The 26684-nt window shown below is 45.7% G+C and overlaps 1 protein-coding gene across 1 annotated transcript in view; it reads right to left on the reverse strand.

Annotated features, from left to right (window-relative positions):
- ANKRD52 (ankyrin repeat domain 52) overlaps positions 1–26684 on the reverse strand; it is a gene marked incomplete in the record, with an annotated part of 2835210 nt that overhangs the window by 2479964 nt on the left and 328562 nt on the right. Inside the window, 1 exon segment of the mRNA XM_044083713.1 lies at positions 24771–24971. Within this exon segment, the coding sequence (XP_043939648.1) occupies positions 24771–24971 (201 nt within the window).

Raw genomic sequence — 26684 nt, forward strand, 5'->3', positions numbered from 1 at the left:
GTAAATGTTGTGACCATACACTTTTCAGATACCATTGAAGCTTTCTCATATGAAGCCTTGCATTTGGAATCAACAGAATGCAGGAAGCCATGTAGCCCAGAGTCTGCAGGAATTTCCTTGCAGTGAGCTGAGATAGAGTTGCCAAGGTGTTGAAAATAGAAGCCAGCTGTGTTTGTTTTTCTGGAGTGAGGAAGGCCCTTTGTAAGGTTGTATTTAAGAGGGCTCCCAAGAATACCATTTGTTGAGAAGGGATCAAATGTGACTTTTTTGTGTTCACTGAGAATCCCAGTAGTAGGAGAAGACGTTGAACAAAGTCCAGATGTTGAAGTAGAAGATCTTTGCTGTCTGCCTGAACAAGGCAGTCGTCCAAGTAGGGGTAAATCTGGATCCCCTGAAGTCTGCAATAAGCCACTACTGGTGCCAGGCACTTGGTAAAGGCTCTGGGCGCAGTAGATAAACCAAAGGGCAGTACAGAGAAATTGAAAGTGTCTCGAACCTGCCTTGAACCCGAGGAATTTCCTGCGTTCCTGCCTGATGGTAATGTGTAAGTAAGGCTTCCTTTAAGTCCAATGTCACCATCCAGGCGTCCTGAGATAGCATTGGAATTAGTTGCTGCAAAGTAAGCATCTTGAATTTTGGAATTTCCAAAAAAGTGTTTAACACAGAAAGGTCCAGAATAGGTCTCCATGAGTTTTGTTTTCTTGGAACCAGAAACAGTCTTGAATAAAAACTGTTTCCCATCTCTGAGAGAGGAACAGGCTCTATGGCTCTCATGGCCAGAAGAGCATCCATTTGGTTTAAGGCCTCTGACCATTGATGTTTTGGCAGATCTGGCCAACCGTAAGCCCTTGGCAAAGTATGAAAGTGGAATTTGTAACCTTTTAAAATCACGTCCAATACCCATCTGTCCTGGGTAATGAGTCCAATTTTTGTAAAAAAGAGAGAGTTTTCCTCCGAGAGGGGCATCCAAGTGAAGGGGTCCTGCAGCCCAACTTAGAGAGTCATTGAGTTTGCTTTCTTTGAGATTGGGATCTGTCTTCTCCCCCTTCTAGGTGAAGAAGCAGTCCATTGCCTAAATCTGTAAGAGGCCTGACCTTGGCCACGACCTCTGGAGCGTCTATATCTTCCCCTTTGAGGCCTGTCAGACGTGGGAAAGGACCAATTTTTAGAGGGCCAATTCCTAGAAAATCTAGGAGGCTGAACTTGCAAGAAATCTTTTACAGTCTGCATAGATTTTGCCTTTTCTTCCATCTTTTTAATAACTTCCTCAGCCTTAGATCCAAAAAGAACATCATGCTGAACAGGGGCATCTAACAACTTAGCCTTAACCTGTTCAGATAAACTTTGTTCACGGAGCCAGGCATGTCTCCTGATAACAGTACCAGAGGCTGCAGCCCTGCAAGAAGCATCCAAAGCATCAAAACCACAATGTAAGCTATGTTTGTTCACTTGTTCAGTAGCATGCAAAACATCCTGAAGTTCCTTATCCTCTGCACATGCAGGAAGGGAAGCAAGCTTTTGCTTTAAAACAGACAAAAGAAATTGCTGATACTTAAACATATGAAACTGGCAATTTAAAGCCCTTACAGACAGGGTAGCAGAAGTATATACCTTTTTCCCCACCTGTCCAAAGCACGAGAATCCTTCTCAGAGGGAATAGGATTTTTAGAAGAAGCAACCTTAGCAGCCTTAGAGCCCTGAGAAATAGTTTCAGGATCCGCAGAAGGGTTCTTAAATAAGAATAAATGAGAGTCAGGAACCCTATAAAATCTATCAGGCTTAGAAGGAGCAGGAGGCATGGAATCAGGATTCAAATTAGCCTCAGAAAAGCATCATCTACAATGTCCAAAACAGGAGGGATAGCTAAAGGCCTATGCTGAGGAAGAAGAAGAAATTCTCTAAGCCTCTTCTTGGAAGCAGAATACTCCTGACCTTCCCAATGAAAATGTTCCCTCATCTCATGCAAGGTTTCCCCAAAAGAGAAATCTTCAGGCAGAGAGGCCGAGGGTAAGGAGTCCTCAGCATCCAAATCCTCATAAGGAGGAAAAGAATAGTCCTGATCTGAGGAAGAGACAGAAGATACAGAAGCCTGGTCAGAGGAATCCAGAGGAACATCCTGTTGAGGCCTTTTCTCAGGAGGGGGGTGAGAACCCCTAATCATTGTAAGTAAATCTTCAGCCATCTTTAATAATTGCTTCTGTGTCCTGGGAGTAGATTCAGAAGCAGCTTGAGCAGGAACTTTAGACTTAACAGGAGTCTTTGTCTTTGCCTTTGAAATTGTGATGTGAGTAGGCCTAAAAACCCCCTCAGAAGCCGGTACCTGCACAGCGGTTCCGGACCCATCTGAGGGAGCGACGTCCGAAGGTCCTGCAGCAGTTAAAATAGTAGGCCTTGATGGCTCCCCATGGGCGTCCATATCGGCCATCGGTTCAGAAGTGGCGGACGACAGGGGCTGCAAAAGTGCCTCACTGACGACAGCCGAACCGGACGCTGGCTCCAGCTGCAACAAGTCCTGTTTGGACCTCGGAGGCCTGTCTTTGTCTTTGCACTTCTTTTGAATTCCGGTGGTGTCCGACGACATTCTATAATTGAAGCATCTGCCAAAATAATTTGGAGCCCAATCGTACCTGCGCTTGATAGTACGAGAGTTGAACCTGGCACAGAACCGACAACAAGAAACGTGGTCAGGGCCTAAGCAAGGTAGACAGTAAGAGTGGAAATCTTTATGAGGTATTTGTTTCCCCACACGTTATACAATTATTAACGTTTTCTGACATCGGAGGAACAAGAAAAGATTCAACGGGTACTTAGCTTTGAGAAGAGAAGTAAGAACTTCGGACCGACAACAACAAAATACGCTGTTCGAAAATCGCCAACCAACGACTTGCGAGCTGCTTTCCACGGCACGGCAAGAAAGACTGGAGAAGATGGCGTCGGCTGAGGACTATGTACCAGAGCGTACTGACGTCAGGGTACTAGCTTGAACAGCCGATGCCAGACCCAGACTTTGGGATTCTGGCCGACCTCGGGCTGCCTGCCGGCAGGAGCACCCTACAGTTATGACTGCAACAGTGAAACACGAAGAACATCTGAGGGACACCCTGTCTGCATGGAAGATGATGAAAGGCTCCACAGCCATAAGGGCCTGTAATTCAGATACCCTCCTAGCTGAAGTGATTGCTAAAAGGAAATCTGTTTTCCAAGAAAGAAATTAAGTCTGCAGTAGCAGCTGGCTCGAAAGGAGGTAGTATGTGTTTCTCCAAAACAAAGTTAAGGTCCCTCGCTGGGGTTGGAGCTCTCCTGGGTGGTCTCAAACTTTTGGCCCTTCTGAGGAACTGCTTGAGCAGTGGATGAGAGAAGAGGAGAGTTTCTGTGCCATAATGTGCTGAAATGGCAGAGGCGTGGATTTTAATGGAGGAAAAAGACAGGCCCTTGTGAAGCATCTCAGTTGAGTATTGTAAAATCTGAGGTAAATTGGGTGCTGCTGTGCACATTCCTTGAGACTGGTTCCAAGCACAGAATCTTTTCCATTTTTCAGCATACGATTTTTCCTTACCTCAAATTATATCCATCACCGGTTTACTGAGGGATGGTAGAGGAGATTATGTAATTAGCCAGGCTGCAAGGTTCAGTCTTAGAAGCTGAGGGTGCAGAATCTGGTTCTCCTGCTGAGACAACAGGGAAGGAATCTGAGGCAGGTGCCATGGGGATAACCACTACACATTGCGCAGAAGGGGGTACACCAGTGCTGGCGTGACCAGTCTGGAGCAATCAAAATCATCCTTGGTTTGTCCCGCTTGATTTTTAATAGTACTTTGGTAAACAGAGGCGGGGGGAGGGGCATAGACTGACAGAGCATCCACTTCCAGGCTTGCTTGTGGCAAGTCCTTGTGCAAAATTTGTCCAATTGGTAGTTCTGGGGAGAGGCAAATAGGTCTATATCTGGGCTCCCCCATTTGCATATCAACATGCTGAAAATCCTTGGTTCTATTTTCCACTCGTGTGGGTCCATGAGGTTTCTGCTTAGTCCGTATGCCAGTGTATTTAATTTTCCTGGCAGGAATTGAGCTTGTAGGTGCACTTGGTAGCTCAAGGCTGTATTCCACAATGCCATGGCTGGCCTGCCGAGGGGGGGCAAGAATGTGTACCCCCCCTGCTTGTTTATGTACCACATAACCGTGGTGGTGTCCGTCTTTACCATAAGTTGTCCTGGGAGAATGTGGTCCTTAAAGGCTGACAGAGAGCTCTGTACAGCTAACATTTCTTTTTGATTGATATGCAGGTGCATTTGACTTGGGTTCCATTTGCCCTGAATGCACTTCCCTGCCAGGTGAGCCCCCCATGCATAGTCTGATGCGTTTCTTAGGGTTTGGGCGGCAGGTGGTGGTGTAAAAGGTACTCCCTTGTTTTGGTGACAGGCCTCTGCCCAGCAAAGGAATTCCAGGCATAAGCAAGGTATGATAGGAAGCATTGCTTCTAGATCCTGAGAATGTTGACACCATAGGCTTTTTAGATACCACTGTAGTTTCCTCATATGCAGTCTTGCATATGGAATTAGAAGAATGCAGGAGGCCATGAACCCCAAGGCTTGTAGTATTTGTCTTGCAGATATAGCAGAGTTCTTGTGGCCACTCGTTTGAAGTAGGTTGTCAAATGAATTTATTTCAAGGCGTGAGGAAAGCCATCTGGGAAGTTGTGTTCAAGCTTGCTCCCAGGAATATAATTTGTTGACAGAGTACCAGGTGTGACTACTTTTCGTTTATGGTGTACCCCAGACAAGTCAGAACCCTTTGTACAAAGACCAGATGACTAAAAAGTATGTCCTGGCTTTCTACCTGAATTAGACAATCGTCCAGGTAAGGGTATATTTGAATATTTCTTTGCCTGCAAAATGCAATAACTGGAGCTAGGCACTTTGTATATACACTGGGCGCAGTAGATAAGACAAGGGGCAGTGCAGAGAACTGATAGTGCGTGTAGCCTGCTTTGAAGCGTAGGTATCTTCTGCAAGATTCCCTGATTGGGATGTACAGGTATGCTCCTTTTAAATCTAGTGTTGCCAACCAGGCATCTTTGCCTAGAATAGGAAGTAATTGGTGAAGAGTCAGTAGCTTGAATTTTGGAATTTCCAAAAAGGTGTTTAGAGTAGACAGGTCCAAGATAGGATGCCATGAATTGTCTTTTCGGGGTACTGGGAAAAGCCTCGAGTAGAAACCTTGTCCCTTTTTCTTCTTCCTGTACCAGTTGAATAGCCCCCATGCTTGAGAGATAAAATACTTGTTTTTGTGCCTCTGCCCACTGATTTGGGGGTAGGTTAGGCCACCCGCTTGGTGTTGGCAACGTGTGGAAGTGAAATCTGTATCCCTGAGACACTATATTTAAAACCCATTTGTCCTGGGTAATGAGTTCCCAGTTCTTTGCATGAAGAGCAATCTTTCCCCCCAAAGGGAAATTTTAAACGGAAGTCATTGAGATAGTTTACCATGGGGGGAGTCTTGTTACTCCCCAGATTTGGAAGTGGGGGCTCCCCACTGCTTAGCCCTGTATGTCCCCTGGGACTGAAACCTGGGGCTTTTGCTGTGTCTGGGTTTGGCTTGAGAAGACCTGGAAGGGGCTGGAAAGGATCACTTCTTAGAGGGCCAGTGTCTACTAAATCTAGGAGGCTGAACTTGTAAAAACTCTAACAGTTTGCATTGATTAAGCTTTATCTTCCATCTTTTTAAGAACTTCCTCAGCCTTGTTGCCAAACAGGAGAACCTCATTTAAGGGAACATCCAAAAATTTAGCTTTAACATGATCAGTCAAGGATTGCTCCTTTAGCCAAGCATGCCTTCTGAGCACAGACCCAGTAACAGCAGCCCTGCAAGAGGCCTCTAAAGAATCAAAACCACATTGCAAAGTATGTTTTCAAACTTGTTCAGCAGAATGCATTAAATCCTGTAATTCTTTATTTTCCACACTGTCAGGAATCAACATATTTTTCTGTTTAAGCAATCCAATAACATGTTGCTGATACTTTAACATATGAAACTGGCAGTTTAAAGCCCTAATGGCCAAGGTTGCAGAAGTGTAAACCTTCTTACCCCATCTATCCAGTGCCCTGAAGTCTCTATCAGAAGGGGTAGGATTTGTAGCAGTAGAAACCTTAATGCCCTAGGGCCCCTGTGAAATAGTCTCTGGATCCGCAATAGGATTTTTAAAAAGGAACTTGTGTGGCTCAGGGACCCTGTAATATCGGTCAGGTTTTCTGGGAGCAGGAGGTAAGGAATCAGAGGCCAAACTAGATTCCGAAAAAGCATCATCAACAATATCTAGTACAGAGGAATAGCTAAAGGTCTATGCTGAGGTAGGAGTAAGAAATCTCTAAGCCTCTTTTGATTTAGAAAAATCCTGGCTTTCCCAGTGGAAATGTTCCCTTAAGAGTATGCAAGGTTTACCCAAAAGAAAAATACTCTGGAGGGGAAGCAGAGGGAATGGAGTCCTCTGCATCAGAATACTCACAAGTAGATAAGGGCAAATCCATATAATCAGAAAAAACAGAATTCTGGTAAGAAGATTCATGAATTACTTCAGTACTCGGCCTCTTAGAAAGAAGGGGTTGGCTACCCCTGATTAGAGTCATTAAATCTTCAGCCATTCTTATTTGTTTTTTAGGCATAGGCCTGAGCATGTGGCCTGGGCATCATTTTTTTTAGGCATGGTTCGAGATTTAGGCCTAAGTGAAGAAGGAGGCGTTGGTTTAATATGCAAGTCCATAGGCCTGAATACACCCTCAGAAGCCGGTGCCTGCACAGCAGCTCCGGACACATCCACGGGTTCCATAGTTGAAGCATCGCGAGTCATACCGGACTCCGAATAGGTCTCAGTAGAGGCCTGCGAATCAAAAGTAACGGGTATCAGGGGCTGCGAAAGCGCCTCACTGAGTACCGGGGAACTGGCGACTGGCTTAGAAGCGTCATCGGCAGTTTTCGACCTCGGCGACATGTCTCTGTCTTTATCTTAGTGTTTTTTCGGAATCCCAGTAGTCGGATGGCAAACAGACGACACTGCTGGATAATTAAACCGAGAACCGAAATATTTAGAAATGAAAATATAACTATGACTGATAGTGCGCTGATTAAATAAAGCACAAAACTGAAAGCAAGGTACGTCGTGGTCAGGGCCTAAGCGAGGGATACAATATGAATGAAAATCTTTATGAGGTATTTGCTTTCCACAAGTAATGCAATTATTAACTTTTACCGACATCGGTAAGGAGCAAGAAATAGTTTCCCCAATGGGGTACTTCGCTTTAGTTGAAGACTTCGGTTCTGAAACTCTAGAACAAAAATTTCAGGAGTCGGCCGACCGGCACTTGCGAACTGCTTCTGCTTCGGGCACTGCACAGCAAGAAAGACTGATGTTATAGCGTCTGCTGCATGTTTTATACCCCTGACGTCATGGAAGAAGGGACAGCAAGACTTTGTTAATCAGGCCGACTGAGGGCAACCTGCAAGCAGATAACCCAAATGTAATGGTTGCAACAGTGAAATATGAAGAACATCTACAACAGGGTAAACTACTTCTGTCTGATACCCTATCAGGCTTTCAGTGTATTCACTACCTGCTGGCAACAAAGTACAGTTGTGTACACTTACCATAAATGTAGATGCTAAAGTGTATTCACTGTTGCAGTCATTACATTTGGGTAATCCTGCTAGCAGGTTGACCTCAGCCAGCCTAAATTCCAAAGTCTTGGGTCCTGCGTCGGCCGCTGTCGCCCCTTCTCTGATGTCAGGGGGTATAAAAGCAGCAGCAGACGCCATTTTCTTTAGTTTTTCTTGCCCCAGATGTCAGGTGCCCCCCAAAAGGGTTGCCAAAATTTAGATATGTATAATTACATGCACCAATATAGAATTAGCCTTCATCTACAAGCAAATACACCACATAGGTTGCATAAATCAGAGAAGGAAAGATCGGTTCCATCAGAAGAAAAGGGGGATGGTGGGTGGGTAACCTGGAGTGCAACAGTGAATACACTTGAACATCTACATTTATGGTAAGTGTACACAAAGTACAGTTTTGTACCTACCATAAATGTAGAAGTTAGAGTGCTAATACAGCTGCAGTCATAACAGATGGGGTTATCCTGTCGTCAGGCGGGTCCTCAGTCGGCTGAATTCCAAAGTCTAGGTCCGGTGTCGGTTGTCGTCGCTTCTTCCCTGACGTCAGTGCGGCAGGGGTATAAAAGAACCAGCAGACGCCATTTTCTTCAGTTTTCTTGCCCCAGATATCAGGTGCCCCCAGAAGGAAGGCAAAACAGAAACTCATGTAATAATGCAATGTAATATAATCAAAAAACAGTAGTTTGCAAACAAATACACCATAAAGAATACCCCAATCAGGTTGTATGAGGAGGTGTTAGTCATAAGGCCTGTCCCAAGAGGGGATAGAGGGAGGGAAACCTGGACTGCAGCTGTATTAGCACTCTAACATCTACATTTATGGTAGGTACAAAACTGTACTATGTTCATCGTGCATACAGCTGCAGTCATAACAGATGGGTAGAATCCCAAAGCTAAAGAGGGGTGGCAGGCACTAAGTGGAACTAGGAGGAGCAAGGATGCCCTGCAAGACTGCTGTGGCAAAGCCCGCTCTAGATTTAGAGTATAGTGGAAGGTGATAGTGCTTGGAGAAAGTGTGCACAGAACTCCAAGTGGCTGCTTCCAAAATATCCTTGGTAGGAACCCCCCTGAGGAAAGCTGCAGAGGTAGCTGTGGCCCTTGTGGAGTGTGATCTGATGCTTGTAGGTACAGTTTTTCCATGAAATGTGTAACAAAAGCTTATGCAGTGGGCTATCCACTTTGAGATTGTCTGTTTGGAAATAGCCTTTCCTTGAGCACCTGTAGCATAGGACACAGAGTTGCTCTGATTTTCTGAATGGCTTTGTCCTGTCCAAATAATAACAAAGTTGTCTGTGACTGTCCAAGGAATGTAGTAGTCTTTCCCCTTTGTTTTGTGGGTTAGGATAAAAAGGTAGGCAAGTGTATAGTCTGATTCAAGACTACACTGGATACTACCTTTGGCATAAAGGAAGGGTTGATTCGTAAGGAGACTCTGTCCTGATGGAAAATGATGAAAGGTTGCACCGCCATGAGGGCTTGTAGCTTCAAACCCCAAGGTGCTGAGGTGATAGCCAGAAGGAAGGCTGTTTTCCATGACAAATATTGTAGTTCTGTTGAGGCAGCTGGCTCAAATGGAGGCAAGGTCAGTTTTTCTAAAATGAAGTTGAGGTCCCAAGCAGGTACTGGTGGTTTCCTTGGGGGGTTTATATTCTTATCCACTCTGAAGAACTGTCTTGAGAGGATGAGAGAATAAAGGAGGATCAGTGTTGTATTGTGCAGAAATGGCTAAAGCATGGATCTTGATGGAGGAGAAGGAAAGTCCACTGTTTAACATCTCAGCTAGGTACTGTAATATTTGAGGTAAATTTAGAACCCAATGATTCTGGCCCTTTTTCTGATTCCAGGCACAAAACAGTTTCCATTTGGCGGAGTAGGCTTTTCTAGTTGAAGGTCTTCTGGCCTCCAAGATGACATCCTACACCTCCTTGGAGAGGAGGGTCTGTTGGGAAATCAAGGAATCCTCCATGCAGTTAGATTGAGGGTTTTTAGCTGACTGTGAAGAGTCTTGAAGCTGTGTTGGGTCAACAGAAGAGGCACTAGAGGCAGGATCCATGGAGGGGAATGCGTCAGGCTCTTCAGGAGGGGATACCAGTGTTGGCTTGGCCAGTCTGGAGCAATGAGAATCATCTTTGGCCTCTCTGCTCTGGCTTTTAATAGAACTTTGGGCAGCAGAGGAAGAGGTGGAAAGGCATAAACTGTCAATGTTGTCCAATTGAAAGAAAATGCGTCCACTTTCCAGGCCTGTGGGTGATAGGTCCTTGAGCAAAATTTTTTCAGTTGGTAATTTTTGTGGGTAGCAAAGAGATCTATGTCTGGCCGTCCCCATGCCTGAATTATCTTTGCGAAAACTTGAGGATGCAACATCCATTCGTGTGGATCTGTCATATTTCTGCTTAGGTTGTCTGCCAGAGTGTTTTCCTTCCCTGGCAGGAATTGTGCTTGAAGTTGGATTTGCAATTCCAGAGCCGTGTTCCAAAGGGACATGGCCAGTCTGCACAGGGGGTACGAATGAGTTCCTCCCTGTTTGTTCATATACCACATCACTGTGATGTCTGTCCTTATCAATAGCTGGCCTGGATGCAGTAGGTCTTTGAAGGCCATAATAGCATTTTGTACTGCTAGCATTTCCTTTTGATTGATGGGTAGGTGCTTCTCTTTTTGGGACCATTTGCCCTGAATGCACTGATCTGTCATGTGCGCCCCCCAGGCGTAGTCCGAGGCGTCTGTTGTGATGATTTGATATGCTTGAGGCATGCAGAAAGGGAGACCTATGTTTCTTTGGCATGCTTGAGCCCACCACAGAAATTCCTTTTGAAGACATGGAATGAGTGGTATAGTTGTTTCCAAACTGTGGCTGTGTTGAGAAGTTTTTTAGGTACCACTGAAGTTTCCTCATATGCAGCTTTGCATATGGGATCAGTAGGATGCAAGATGCCATGAATCCCAGAGCCTGCAGGACTTTCCTTGCAGTCAGCCTGGTGAAGGTTGCCATTTTTCTGAAGTATTGAGATAGTTGCCCTTGCTTCTCTGGCGTGAGGTAGGCCATCTGGGTGTTTGTATTCAAGTTGGCACCCAGGAAAATTATTGCTTGAGAGGGTATTAGTGTTGATTTCTTTTTGTTGAGTGTGTATCACAGAAAGTTCAACAATTTTATTACAAAGGCCAGGTGTTTCAGAAGTATGTGCTTGCTGTCCGCTTGGATCAGGCAGTCGTCCAGATATGGGTATATTAGTATCCCTTGAAGTCTGCAGAAGGCAATTACTGATGCCAGGCATTTCGTAAACACTCTGGGCGCATTAGATAAGTCAAAGGGCAATGCAGAGAATTGATAATGGGTTGAACCTGCAAGAAATCTGAGGTATCTTCTACAATCTTGTCTGATAGGGACATGCAGGTATGCCTCCTTGAGGTCCAATGTTACCAGCCAAGACTCCTTGCCCAGCATGGGAAGAAGCTGCTGTAAGGTGAGCATCTTGAATTTTGGTACGAGTAAATATGTGTTTAGGATGGATAGGTCCAAAATAGGTTTCCAATCTTTATCCTTCCTTGGTACCAGGAATAGTTTGGAATAAAAACCTTGACCCTGTTCTTTTGCAGGTACCTCTTGAATAGAGAGCTGAAATTTGTTTTTGTGCCTCTGCCCTTTGATTGTGTGGCAGGTTTGGCATGCCTCTCATTTTTGGAAGGGTGTGAAAATGGAATCTGTAGCCTCTGTCTATAATGTCCAGGATCCATTTGTCTTTTGTGACAAAATGCCAATTTTTTGAAAATAATGCCAGTTTTCCACCTAAAGGTGCTGCCATTAAAGCTTTGCTTGGCATGCAAAGGGGAAAGTCATTGTGTCTGCTTTCTGAATGGCTGTGATCTATCTTCTCCACCTCTTGGTGTAGGTGCTTGCCATTGTCTGGCTCTAAATGATCCTTGAGATTGCCCTCTACCCCTCGGGCGCCCTTATCTACCTCTGTGAGGTCTATCCGTGGCTGGAAAGGACCAATTTTTTGAAGGCCAGTTTCTGCTGAAACGTGGAGGCTGTACCTGTAGGAAATCTTTCACTGTTTGCATTGATATTGCCTTTTCCTCCATTTTCTTTAGTACCTCCTCAGCTTTTACACCAAACAATACATCTTTTTGAAGAGGTGCATCTAGTAATTTAGCTTTGACATGATCTGGTAAGGTTTGCTCTTTGAGCCAAGCATGTCTACGTATGACAGACCCTGTAACAGCAGCTCTACATGAGGCCTCTAAAGCACCAAAACCACATTGCAAGATATGTTTACCCACTTGCTCTGCACTATGCAACAATTCCTGCAACTCTTAAATCTGGTTGTTCAGGTTGTGTCATTTTGCTTTTCAACTGAGATAACAAAAACTGTTGATACTTTAACATATGGAACTGACAGTTTAATGCCCTCATGGTTAAAGTGGCCGAGGTGTATACCTTTTTCCCCCACCTTTCTAAAGCTCTGGTATCCCTCTCTGAAGGTAATGGGGTTTTGGCAGTAGAGGCCTTAATTCCCTGGGGACCCTGTGAAATAGTTTCTGGGTCAGCAGCATGGCTTTTGTATAGGAACTGGTGTGAATCAGGAACCCAGTAATACCGGTCAGGTTTAACGGGAGCTGGGGGTAAAGAATCTGGGTTGAGGCTGGCTTCCGTGTACACATCTAATATATCCAAAACGGGAGGGATAGCCAGAGGCCTGTGCTGAGGAAGCAAGAGAAAATCCCTGAGCCTTTTCTTGGAATCAGAGTAATCTTGGCCTTCCCAGTGAAAGTGTTCCCTCAAGGTATGTAAGGTTTCCCCAAAAGAATAGTCCTCGGGGGGGAGACCGAGGGAATGGACTCCTCAGCATCAGAATCTTCAAAAGGGGAATATGAATATTCCTGGTCCTCAGAATGTTCTGAGGTAATAGAGGCTTGGTCTGAGGAAGGGTAGTCTTCCTCCAGTCTGGGCCTTTTGTCTGAGGGTGGTTGAGACCCCCTGATAGAGTAATCAAATCCTCTGCCATTTTGAGCATCTGTTTTTTAGGCATGGGGCCTTGAGAGGGGCTCTGTGGAGCTTGTCTTTTAGTTTTCATGGCTGCTTTAGATTTTGTGAAAGCCTTAATGGAAAAAGAGGAAGGCCTGAAGACACCTTGAGAGGTGGCAGGTCTGTCTAAATTTTGAGTTTCCCCGCCAAGAGTGGCGTCAGTATCTGTAGTCGGAGTGGGGGCAGAGGAGCCTGCGACCTCGGGCACAGAAGACACCGCTAAAGAAGTGCATCAGTACTCAGGGGCTGCATAGGCGCCTCGCTGAGAGCCAGAGCACCTGTAGCCGGCTTTAGCGTGGTGTCGGTAGAAGTCGCAGACCTCGTATGTCAGTCCTTATCTTTGCGTCTTTTACTCAAAACAGGAGTCAGAGTATCAGACGACAGTGTAATTAATTTTTTTACCAAAATAGTGCTGGGCGAACTCCGCCCGACGCTTAATAGTGCGTTTGTTGAATCTATCATAAAAACGGCAGGCCGAGACATCGTGGTCTGGGCCTAAGCAAGGAATGCAGAAGGAATGGAAATCCTTATGCGGTATTTGCTTCCCACAAGAAATGCAATTATTAATTTTGTCTGACATCGGTCTGAGGCAAGAAAACTTTCCCCAACGGGGTACTTAGCTTTCAAGAAGACTTTGGCTGAAAAATTTTCGTAAACCTCAGGAGCTGGCCGACCGGCACTTGCGAACTGCTTCTGCTTCGGGCACCGCGCGGCAAGAAAGACTGAAGAAAATGGCATCGGCTGGTTCTTTTATACCCCTGCCACACTGACGTCAGGGAAGAAGCGACAACCGACGCCGGACCTAGACTTTGGAATTCGGCCGACCGAGGACCCACCTGACGGCAGGATAACCCCATCTCTTATGACTGCAGCTGTATGCACGATGAACATCTGTACTATGTTCTTCGTGTTTCACTGTTGGTCATTACATTTGGGTAGAGTCCCAAAGCTAAGGTTGGGAGGCTGGAGCTAAACAGCATTAGGAGCAGCTATAAGGCCCTGCAGAACTGCAGTGGCAAAGCCTGCCCTGGATTTAGAGTAGAATGGCAGATTATGGTGCTTTGTAAAGATGCGCACTGAACTCCAAATAGCAGCCTCTAAAATGTCCTTGGTAGGTACTCCCCTGAGAAAGGCTGCTGAAGTGGCTGCAGCTCTGGTTGAGTGTGGCCTAATGCCCTTAGGTACTGGCTTGCCATGGTGTACATAGAAGAAACGAATGCAGTGGCCTATCCACTTTGAAAAAGTCTGCTTTGGGATAGCCTTTCCTTGTTATCCTGCAGCATATGTCACTAGTAATTGCTCTGTCTTTCTGAAAATTTTGGTCCTGTCTAAGTAGAATCTAAGCTGTCTGTGTACGTCCAAAGCATGATGAATTCTCTCCCCCTTGTTCTGTGGATTTGGATAAAAGGTTGGCAGGTGAATAGTTTGGTTGAGAGCCACATTGGACACCACCTTAGGCATAAATGCTGCGTTTGTCCTCAGAAAGACCCTGCCTGGATAAAAAATGATAAAAGATTCGACAGCCATGAGTGCCTGTAGCTCTTAAACCCGTCTTGCAGAAGTTATTGCTAGGAGCAGAGCTGTTTTCCAAGATAAAAACTTTATATCAGCAGTAGCAGCTCGCTCAAAAGGAGGCAGGGTGAGTTTTTCCAAGACATAGTTGAGGTCCCATGCAGGCATTGGTGATCTCCTTGGAGGTCTTAAATTTTTGGCTCTTCTGAGGTACTGCTTTACTAAGGGATGAGAAAAGATTGGTGGCTCTACATTGTAATGAGCCGAAATGGCAGAGGCATGAATTTTAACAGATGAAAAAGATAGGCCTTTGTCCAGCATCTCAGTTAAGTATTGACAAATCTGAGGGATATTTGGCACAGCTGTATCAGTTCCTTGTGCCTGGTTCCAAGCACAGCATCTCTTCCATTTTCCAGCATAAGATTTTCTAGTACTAGGCCTTCTGGTTTCCAAAATGACATCCATCACAGCTTTACTGAGAGGTGGGTTTTGTAAGACTACATTATTTCGCCATGATGTCAAGGTTTAAAGTTCTGAGTTGGCTGTGCAGGATCTGTTTTGCTGGGACAGTAGATGAGGTATTTGAGGTAAGGGCCAAGCTGGGCATTGAGTCAAGCTCCTTAATATTAGATACCAGTACTGGCGGGGTCAGTCTGGGGCAATCAGTATCATCTTTGGCTTCTCCTGTCTGACCTTTAGGAGTACCTTGGGGAGGAGAGGCAGAGGGGGAAATGCATATACTGATAGGTTTTTCCAGCTGAAAGATAGGGCGTCCACTTTCCATGCTTGTCTGTGATAAATCCTTGTGCAGAATCTTTTTAGTTGGTGGTTGTGAGGGGAGGCAAATAGATCTATGTCTGGGCATCCCCACTTCCTTGTGATCATGCTGAAGATTTGTGGATCCAGGTGCCACTCGTGGGGATCCATAAGGTTTCTGCTTAGTTCGTCAGCCATTTCCTTCCTGGCCGGAATTGTGCCTGCAGATGTACTTGGCAAGTCAATGCTGTATCCCACAAAGTCATGGCCAGTCTGCAAAGGGGGTAAGAATGTGTGCCCCCCTGCTTCTTTATATACCACATGACCGTGGTGTTGTCTATCAGTAGCTCTCCTGGATGAAGTAGGTCCTTGAAGGCTGTCAGGGCATTTTGAACTGTATCTCCTTTCGATTGATATGTAGATGCATTTGGTTTGAGGTTCATGTGCCCTGAATCCATCTTCCTGCCATGTGGGCCCCCCAGGCATAATCTGATGCATCCATTAGTGTCTGTCTGGCTGGGGGTAATGTGAATGGCCATCCCTTGTTTTGGTGACAAGCCTTTGCCCACCATCAAAACTCCTGTTGCAGGCAGGGAATGAGAGTAAATAGAAGTTATGTCCTTACCATAACGTTCCATGTGGAGTGTTCATCTCGCCTTTGTTCTTACACATGGGTTCGGAGCCGATCCTCGGCTCCGTGTCGGCCGCTTGCAAGCTCTGCATCGAGAAGAAGCTCGAGATCACCTAATACCCACAATCCCCCTCTGCCATTACCTCAGATCTAGTTTGCAAGCAAACCAGCCATAGAGAGCACACACACATACCAAAATTTACAAATGATAGGATCATTTATATACATATATACATATATATATATATATATACACACAAGTGTATCATACAATACAACTATTGCAACTGCAGAAGGAGAATACTCCAGACCAGGCACCAAATCGAACGTTCTTCCTAAGGGTGGGAAGGGGGAGTAAGAACAAAGGCAGATGAACACTCCACATGGAACGCTATGGTAAGGACATAACTTCTATATGTGAGAGTGTTCAATCTCGCTTTGTTCTTACACATGGGTAGCGTCCCTAGCTCCATGATCCTGAGGAACTCACGGGAGAACGTTCTTGAGCACAGTGGAACCAAAGGTTGCCCTATCCCTAGAAACCCTGTCCACTTTGTAATGAGAGATAAATGTATGTGGTTTAGCCCAAGTAGCAGCCGCACAAATCGTGTCTAATGGTAAGCGAGCTGCGTGAGCTAAGGATGTAGACACTGATCTCGTGGAATGTCCTTTAGGTTTGACTGATAAGGTTTGATTAGAAGCCTCATAAACGTATGTGATACAATCAGTTAGCCATTTGGAAACAGTTCGTTTCATAACTGCTACACCCATCCTGCTGTCAGCAAAGGCTACAAACAGTTGATCAGATTTCCTGTGATCTTTTGTTCTATCCAAATAAAATCTGAGCTGTCTATGGACATCCAATTTGTGCAACATATACTCTAATTTATTAGAGTGATTTTTGAAGAAGGTGGGTAATTCAATGGACTGATTAATATTATTAGTAGAGCAAACTTTGGGGAGAAAGGATGGATTAGTGCGAAGGGATACTCTGTCAGAGTGGAAAATTAAATAAGGGTGTTTAATAGAAAGAGCCTGAAGCTCAGACCCTCGCCTAGCGGATGTAATGGCCACTAGGAATAGAGTTTTCCACGATAAAAGTTTCAATGGGCAAACTGAGGCTGGTTCAAAGGGGGGGCAACATCAATTTAGAAAGTAAGAGGTTCAGATTCCACGGTGATGTAGGAGTTCTAACTGGTCATCTGATATGAAAAGATCCTTTTAAGAAAGCTTTACAAAGTCTGAGCCATAATAGGCGCACCAGATTCTTCCACATGAAAGTTAGAAATGGCAGCCAATTGCACTCTTAAAGTAGCAGGAGAAGCTCCTTCATGAAACAATTCTGTCAAAAACTCCAAGATCTTGTTCAACGGAGCTATAACAGGGTCCAAATGATGTGAATTAGCCCAGAAGACGAAACGTTTCCATTTACTGGTGTAGGTTTTTGTAGTGGAAGCTTTATGAGAAGCCACTAAAATATTCTGAACCGCCGGTGTAAGGGAATCAGACCTGGCTAGAAAGGGCGGAGCAGCCAAGCTGCTAGATGGAGTGATTCGAGAGATGGGTGAGAACTCCTGACGAGTGAGTCAGTAGATCTGGCTCTGGGTCCAGCATCCAAGGTCCCCACGCGGTGATGTAATAGAAAGGGGAACCAAATCTGACGAGGCCAGAATGGAGCAATGAGGATTATCGTCCTCTGAAGGTTGTTGGCTTTCTGCAGAAACTTTGCAATCAGGGGAAATGGAGGAAAAGCATACAGGAGACCGGGGCCAATCGCACCAGCGTCCCTGGGGACTTCCCTGAGGGGTAATAGGGCAAAGTAGCTCCTGCATTTGGCGTTGTTCATTGGAGACGCAAACAGATCGCAGGAAGGCTGGCCCCACTTGCGAAATATCGTGTTCGCAATTGACTGTTTGAGGGACCACTCGTGAGGCAACTGTATTGCTCTGCTCAGCCTGTCGGCTATTACGTCGGATGACCTCGGGATGTGCGTTGCGATCAGAAAGCGACCCGTGGACTCCGCCCATTGCCAAATTCTCATGGCCTCTCTGCATAGTTGATCAGACCTGGTTCCCCCTTGCTTGTTTATGTACCAGACTACGGACATGTTGTCTGTCTGAACTGCAATAGTCCCTAGAGGAATAAGGGGAGCAAAGTGTTGCAACCCTAAAAACACTGCCCTCAACTCCAGAACATTGATGTGCAGATTGTACTCCAGATTGGTCCATTCGCCTTGGACTGTCTGTCCCTGAAAGATGCCCCCCCACCCTATCAGGGAAGCGTCCGTGGTTATCGTCGCTGACGGTGTGGGTAGCACAAATGGTCTTCCGCTGGAAAGGTTGCAAGTCTGAAGCCACCAAGCTAGGTGTGATTTGCATGTGTTTGTTATCAGAATTTCGTGAGTCAGAGGTAGCTGTTGGAATGACCATTGTGCAAACAGGAGCCATTGTAGAACTCTCATGTGCAGTCTTCCCAATGGTATCGAATTGAGAGAAGCTGCCATGAGACCCAAGACCTTCAGAACCAGCTTTGCCGGGACTTTTGGACGACAGCAGGAGAGAAATGTTGTTTTGAAGTGACTATCCTTTCTGTAGGAAGCCTTAGAACCAAATGATGCGATCTAATTCCGCTCCTATGAATAAGATATGCTGTGATGGCTGTAGTAAAGATTTTTCAAATTTACGGAAATTCGAGGTGAATACAAAGTTGTAGGGTGTAATCCCTGGCCTGTATCAGTTGACGCCTGGTGGTGGCAGACAGGAGCCAGTCGTCCAGATACGGAAACACCTGGAATCCTAGGCCTCAGATGAGACGCTACCACTGCCATGCATTTGGTGAACACCCTGGGGCTGAGGTCAGACCAAAGTGCAGGGCTCAAACTGGTAGTGACTGGCTCCCAGCCGAAGCTAAATGATCCCTGGACGCCCTGGCCATTTTGATGTGGTAGTATGCGCCCTTCAGATCTATTGAGCACATCCAGTCGCCCTTCTGTAAGAATGGAAGGATCGATTGAAGCGTGACCATTCGGAACTTTTCCTTCTTGACAAAGATGTTGAGGTTGCTTAGGTCCAGAATCGGCCTCCAGTCCCCTGTCTTCTTTGGAACTAAAAGAACCTTGAGTAAGTCCCGAATCCTACTTGGTCCGCTGGGACTGGTTGGATGACTTTCTAGCAGCTTTGAAATTTCTATAGCTGCTGGGTCTCGCAGATGGGGTGGTACATCTGGGAGTTTTTCTTTGTAATGGGAGTGGATAGGAATGGTATTTTGTAACCTCTGGTAACAACGCTTTTACCCAGTTGTCTGTAGTAATGTTTTGCCAGGCCTGAGGGTATAAAGCTGTTTACCCCGACTGCCTCCAGAGCAGGACAGTCGGGCCTCCTCTCAGGAGTGCTGAAAAGGTTTACCAGGGGTATCCCTGTCACCTTGGTTTTGGACTCTGCCGCCCTGGCGGCGCCTTCCACCTCTGCCTCCTCCTCTGCCTCTAGAGGGGCATCACCCTGTGTGCTTGGGAAAGATTCTTGGGGTTTTCGAAACCACATTTTCCCACCACGCTGCTCTTGGGGTACGGTCTGAAGGGGTGGAAAACTGACTCGACAGCAGACAGAGTCTTTCCTCCTGTTCACACCGGGTAAGGGTCTCCTTTACTTTAGGGCCAAAAGTGTGGCACCATCAAATGGGGCGTTAGTAAAGGAAGACTTGAAGGCTTCCGCGAACATAAGCGCATCCAGGATTGCCTACGAAGAGCAATCGCTGAAGCCGCTGCCCTACTCGATCCTTCGGGCGTATGATATCAGCCTCATGGATGAGTTAACAATGGATGTAAGGGTATTTAGATGTGCGAACTTTCTCTGAGACCGCAGCATCTGTAGTACCCTGGAGGGTATCTCCCAACTCTTTGACTAGATCCTCTGTAAGCGTGTAAAATGAGTCAAATAGTTCAGGAACGCAGAAAAAGCCACTGAACTAAAATGCGCTCCCATATCTGTCCATAGTCCTAGAATCTCTGTTAGGCGGATGGACAGATGAGGAAGACTCAGACATCTCCTTTTCGCGGGCTGCCACCACCATGGCGCCTACTGGATCTCCTTTAGTGAGGTAAGCCTTGTCTTGGGGTGCAGTGATGTACTTATTAGGCTTCCTAGGGACTGGTTCCACTGTCAGGTGTCTCCCCACGCCTTCGAGCAATCAACTCCATTAACTCATCAAGGGCGGAGTGACCCAGGAGGAGGAAGGGCGAGCACCAAATGCCTTCAGCAGGACTGACTCATCCTCAGAAGGGGAGGACTGCCAATCACCTCTCTGCTTAAGGATCTCCAAGATGTCAGAAAAGGAGACATCTTCCGTGAGGTGACTTTGGGGACCCTTCTGACTCATCCAAGTCAGTATCGGATGTTAAAGATTCCTGTGGAGAATCTAAGTGTCTCCTCTTACACAATCTTTTCCTAGGGACCTCTTCGGGGAGCATCCAAGAAGCCTCCGAGGAAGAGGGGCACCTCCAGGGGTGGCTGAGACACCGGTGCTCGACGCTTGGATGTGGCCGTTGGTGCAGAGGAAGATAACGGTCCTTTATGGGGAGGAGAGGCTGCTTCTACTGATGTGGTTCTCTGGGTGGACAACACCTTCCTCATGAGATCGAAGGCCGGTCCCGAGTCAAGAATCTCCCGGTTCAAGAAATGGGAAGAATCCCGAGACAGGCACTGAAGGCATCGACCCGAGGACGGAGCCGAATCGATCCGCCGAGGCCCCGGGGAAGAGTCAGAACCGAAACGTCGGTTCGACTCTCGGCCCCGGAACCAAGGACAGATCGTCGACTCCGGTACCGGATCCGACGGAGTCGAGGTGAAAGGAGCAGACCGAGAAAAGGACGGTTCTGGCCCCGAGGGCTCCACAATCAGTATATCAACCTCTTCCGGCTCCAAAGACTGGACAGGTCTCGGAGGAGGAATGGATGGAGACAATGGGAGGCCTTCAAGTTTCGACACCAACTGGGTGGAAATCGAAATAAGCTTGGACAGGGCCGAATGTTCCAATAACTTCTGCACCACACGATCTACATCGATATCGGAGAGCTTAGAAGAAGAACGGGTCGAAGGAACCGAAGACGGAGCCGACCTCAATAGTGTCGAGGGAGGGAGCTCCATCACCGGTTCCAAGACTCGAGAACTGACAACAGTTGAACACTCGGCCAAGTCTGTGGAACCGGTGATCTAACTTTAGTGGAAGAGCTCGAGCCGATGACTTGGGCTCCAACGCTCGATTCCTTCGAGGACTTGGATGCCTGGTCAGAAGCATCCAGAGCCTCCTGAAAGGAAGGTTTTAATAAACCCCTGTCCATTAATTTCCTGCGCCTATCTGTCATGACCCTCCCACTGAAAGAATGACAAATAGAGCAGTCTTCTTGCAGGTGGAGAGGGCCAAGACAGTAGACACAGGAACTATGGTTGTCAGTTACTGACATTTTTTGCCCACATTGGCAACGCTTGAACCCTGATTTGGTCTTTTCAGACATGTCAAGTAAGTAGAAGATAGTCAAATCCAGAAAAAAGTCAAGTCTGGTAAAAATTTGTCAATCCAGTAGAAAATGTCAAATCCGGTTGTCAAATCCAATAAGGGGTGGTAGGCCCCGAAGAGAACTCTGCTAAGTTTTAAAACTTTAACGGAACCGAGATTCCCTTATACCTAACCACACTCACACAAATTAATATTAAACAGGTTATAACACTAAAGTACCAAAGAAAAAACAAGAATAAAATTCTAAATCTTATCTGAGGTGCTCGAGCTCGACCCAGTGATGCGAACGCTGCAGCGGCAAACTAGATCTGAGGTAAAGGCAGAGGGGGATTGTGGGTATTAGGTGATCTCGAGCTTCTTCTCGATGCAGAGCTTGCAAGCGGCCGACACGGAGCCGAGGATCGGCTCCGAACCCATGTGTAAGAACAAAGGCGAGATTGAACACTCTCACATTCATAGTTTCCAGGCTGTGGCAATGTTGAGTCCAAACACTTTTTAGGTACCACTGAAGTTTCCACACATGCAGTCTTGCGTATGGAATTAGTAGGATGCAGGATGCCATGAAGCCCAAAGCCTGCAGAATTTTTCTTGCAGATAACTGGGCCTTCGTTGCCAACATTTTGAAATAGGTAGTCAGTTGCCTTTGTCTGGCGTGAGATACGCCATCTGGACAGTTGTATTTAAGCTTGCACCCGGGAATATTATCTCTTGAGAGGGTATGAGTTTTGATTTCTTTTCGTTGACTGTGTACTCTAGGCATGTTAGAAGTCTTTTCACATACACCAAATGCTGTAGAAGAATGTCCTTGTTCTCTGCTTGAATTAGACAGTCATCCAAGTAAGGATATATTTGTATTCCTCTTTGTCTGCAGAATGCAATTACTAGTGCCAGGCACTTTGTAAAGACGCCAGGTGCAGTAGATAAGCCAAAGGGCAGTGCAGAGAATTTGTAATGCATTGAGCCAGCCTTGAATCGGAGGCATTATCTGCATATTTGTCTGATTGGGACATGCAGGTATGACTCTTTTAGGTCTAAAGTCACAAGCCAAGCGTTCTTGCCCAGCATGGGCTGAAGCTGCTGTAGAGTCAACATTTTGAATTTTGGAATATCCAGATATGTGTTTAGAATAGATAGGTCCAGTATTGGCCTCCAGGCCTTGCCCTTTCTGGGTACTAAGAACAGTCTTGAGTAAAATCCTTGTCCCTGCTCTTGCTCTGGTACTTGTTGAATGGCCCCCATGTCCATGAGGGATGAGACTTGTTTTTGTGCCCCTGCCCATTGATTTTTTGGCAGATCTGGCCAGCTGTTTGCCTTTGGAAGGGTATGGAAATGGAACTTGTAGCCTTGTGACACGATATTTAGGACCCATTTGTCCTGGGTTATAATGTGCCAATTTTGAGAAAAAAGTTCTACTTTCCCCCCAAGGGTGCTGCCTGAACATAAGTGCTTGGTGCAGGCAGAGGGAAGTCATTGGGACTGTTTCCTGTATGGTTGTGATTCGTCTTCTCCAACTTTGGAGGTAGAAGCCCCCCATTGTTTTGAGCGGTATGAATCTTGCGCCTGGGGTCTACCTCTAGGGTGTCTGGATCTGCCCCTTTGAGGTCTGACACAGGAAAGGACCAATTCTTTATTGGCCAGTGCCTACTAAACCTAGGTGGCTGTACTTGTAAAAAATCTTTGACCGTTTACATAGATTTAGCTTTGTCTTCCATTTTCTTTAACACCTCTTCTGCCTTTACACCAAACAAAGTATCATGCTGTAAAGGTGCATCTAATAATTTAACTTTAGCATGATCAGGCAGATTTTGTTCCTTTAACCAAGCATGCCTCCTAATTAGAGAACCTGTAATTGCGGCCCTGCAGGAGGCCTCTAAAGAATCAAAACCACATTGCAAAGTATGCTTTCCAACTTGTTCAGCTGCATGCAATAAATCCTGCATTTCCTTGTTTTCTGCACATTCAGAGTTTAACAACATTTTCTGTTTAAGCAATGCCATGACATGTTGCTGATATATGAAACTGACAGTTTAAGGCCCTTATAGCCAAGGTAGCAGATGTGTAAACCTTTTTTCCCCATCTATCCAGTGCCCTAGAATCTCTGTAAGAGAGGGTAGGGTTTTTTGCAGCAGAAGCCTTAACTCCTTTGGGACCCTGAGAAATAGTTTCTGGGCCTGCAGCAGGGTTTTTTAAAAAGGAATTTATGAAAGTCAGGAACCCTGTAATATCGGTCAGGCTTAACAGGAGCTGGAGGTAAGAAGTCAGGGGTAAGACTAGACTCTGAAAACACATCTACAATGTCTAACAGGTGGGATGGCTAGTGGCTTGTGTTGAGGTAGTAAAAGGAAATCCCTGAGCCTCTTTTTAGATTCTGAAAAATCTTGGCTCTCCCAGTAGAAATGCTCCCTCATGGTATGCAAGGTTTCCCCAAAAGAATAGTCCTCTGGAGAAGCTGAAGGCATAGATTCTTCAGCATCAGAATACTCATGGGGGGGATATTCCTGATCAGAAAAAATGGAAACCTGATCTGAAGATTCATAGTGAATCTTTTGCCTAGGTCTCATCAGGAGAGGGATGGGAACCCCTGATCAAGGTAATCAAGTCTTCGGTCATTTTGAGCATCTGTTTTTTGGGCATAGAGGCCTGACCACGTGGCTCCTGAGTTTGTTTCTTTGCTTTGGAAGGTGCTTTAGTCTTTGCCTTTGAAGCTGAAGTTGGTTTGATGTAAAGATGTTTAGGTCTGAATACACCCTCAGAAGTCGGTGCCTGCTCAGCGGCTCCGGACCCATCTGAAGAGATAATATCCGAGGCTCCAATACCTTGAGTTTTCAATGGAATGGCCGACTCCAAGTGGGAGTCAGTAGCGGCCTGCAACTCTAAAGTAGCGTGTGTCAGGGGCTGCGAAAGCGCCTCACTGGGGACCGGTGACTGGCTTAGGAGAAGCTTCGTCGTCAGTTTTGGGACTTGGCTGTCTATCTCTTTCCTTTTCTTTGCGTTTTTTGTGAACTCCGGTAGTCGGATGGCTATCCGATGACATTTCTGGATAACTAAACCGGCATCCAAAATAGTTTAAAGCAAAATCACACAGACGCTTAATAGTGTGTTGGTTAAATCTAGCACAAAACAGACAACCAGAAACGTTGTGATCAGGGCCTAGGCAAGGAATACAGTAAGAATGAAAGTCCTTATGAGGTATTTGCTTCCCAAAAGAAATACAATTATTAACTTTTTCTGACATCGGTCTGGAGCAAGAAAAAAGTTTCCCCAACGGGGTACTTAGCTTTATTGAAGACTTCGGATCTGAAACTCAAACACGAAAATCTCAGGAGTCGGCCGACCGGCACTTGCGAACTGCTTCGTGCACCGCGCAGCAAGAAAGACTGAAGAAAATGGCGTCGGCTGCTTCTTTTATACCCCTGACGTCAGGGAAGGGGCGACAGCGGCCGACGCAGGACCCAAGACTTTGAAATTCAGGCCGGCTGAGGGCAACCTGCCAGCAGGATTACCTAAATGTAATGACTGCAACAGTGAAACACGAAGAACATCATCTTTCTATATCAATGAAGTTTACTTCAACTGAACAAAAGTGTTACTGGAACAAAGATTCCCTAATTCTGTGACAATTAATCAAAGAGAAAAAAAAACAGATTTGTATCCAAAAATCAACTAATACCTCAATATGGCCACTGTGTGCAGCATGATGGAGTGCCGTCCTTCCAGTGCGGTCTGCAAAGTTTACGCTACTCAACAGTGGTATTAGTGCTTCAGCACACTTGGTAGCTCTGTTTGCTGCTGCAACATGTAATGGTGTTTGCCAGTATTTATCGCGGGCATTAACATCTGCAGAGTGCTTCAAAAGGAGGTTAACAGCTCGCTATAATAAACCAAAAGAAAAATATAAAGATCACAGCACTTGTATTACACTTTTCACTAAACACAAAACAGCAATTATCACCTTTCTAGTTACATTTTCACATCTACTACTAATTAGAAGAGATGAATTAATGATACACCATAAAGATTAAACTGGTAAGGCTGATCTGGTAGAGAACTAGAAAGGAAAGAAAATCTACAATGACAGCTCTTTACAGGACAAGGAGCATGTGAGCTTTACCCAAAACATGTAGGTCTCTAAGGCAGGCAGAAAGCAGACAGCAGGACAGTGTCATGTTACATCACATCTCCTTTTAAAGAGGGAAAGAAAAAAGTTAGTTACGTAGTTATCATAATGTTAGATTTAGCTGGTCTCAGTCTGGACAATGAAACATGAACTGCTTGCCTTTAGCACCATTAACTACATCAACAGTCTTTGCAAGCTTGTGCTCCTCTCCCACCCCATAAGCCCACTGCTCCTGAAAGAAACTCCAAATTGAGTAATAACTTTCAAGCAAAGATATCCTAAATATAAGGCATAAAGTACAGTTTTGTACCTACCATAAATGTAGATGTCCGAGAGGTATGCATCTGCAGTCCTAACAAATGGGTTGTCCTGCCTCAGGCAGCCCTTCGGTCGGCCGGATTCCAAAGTCTGGGTCTGGCCTCTGCTGATGTCGCACTTCACCCGACGTCATAGCTGCTGTCAATTGGGTATAAAGGCATCAGCCGACGCCATTTTCCTCAGTGTTTCTTGCCCCAGATGCCAGGTGCCCTCTAGGAAGGCTAAATTTGGATAAATGCAAATGATTCCAAACAGAAGAGAGCAACAAAAAATAAACAAGTATATACATATATACAAACAAATACACCATAATAGATTCCCCAGCTAGCTTAAGATGGGCAATTACCTAGGAGTACCACAGAGGGAAGGAGGGTGGTCCTGACTGCAGATGCATACCTCTCGGACATCTACATTTATGGTAGGTACAAAACTGTACTATGTCCTTCAAGGATGCATCTGCAGTCCTAACAAATGGGTAGAATACCATAGCCAAACTGTGGCAGGAGGCACTAATATGATTATGGTGTAGCTAAGATCCCTTGCAAAACAGCAGTTGCAAAATCTGGAATATAAAGGTAGATTATAATGCTTGGCAAATGTACGCACGGAGCTCCAAGTAGCAGCCTCTAAAATGTCTTTGGTAGCCACTCCTCGTAAGAAAGCTGTACTAGTGGCTGTAGCCCTTGTGGAGTGAGGTCTGATGTTTTCTGGAGTTGTCTTTCCATGAAAGGAGTAACAAAATCTAATGCAATTTCCTATCCATTTTGAGATTGTCTGTTTTGAAATTGCTTTTCCTTCCATTCCTGTTGCATATGCTACCAGAAGCTGGTCAGTTTTTCTATTGTTCTTGGTTCTGTCCAGATAGTAGCGCAATTGCCTGTGCACATCCAAGGTATGTAGCAGTCTTTCCCCCCTGTTCTGTGGGTTGGGGAAGAATGTTGGTAGGTGGATTGCTTGGTTCAAAGATACCCTGGAGACCACCTTTGGCATAAAAGTAGGATTAGTTCTCAAGGACACTATCCTGATGGAAGATAAGGAAGGCCTGTACTGCCATTAAAGCCTGTAATTCAGAAACCCTTCTTGCTGAAGTGATTGCAAGCAGGAAAGCAGTTTTCCAAGATAAGAACTGTAATTCTGCTGTTGCTGCTG

Source organism: Protopterus annectens, chromosome 9.part0 (genome assembly GCF_019279795.1).
Source record: "Protopterus annectens isolate FY-2018-M chromosome 9.part0, PAN1.0, whole genome shotgun sequence".
NCBI lineage: Eukaryota > Metazoa > Chordata > Ceratodontiformes > Protopteridae > Protopterus > Protopterus annectens.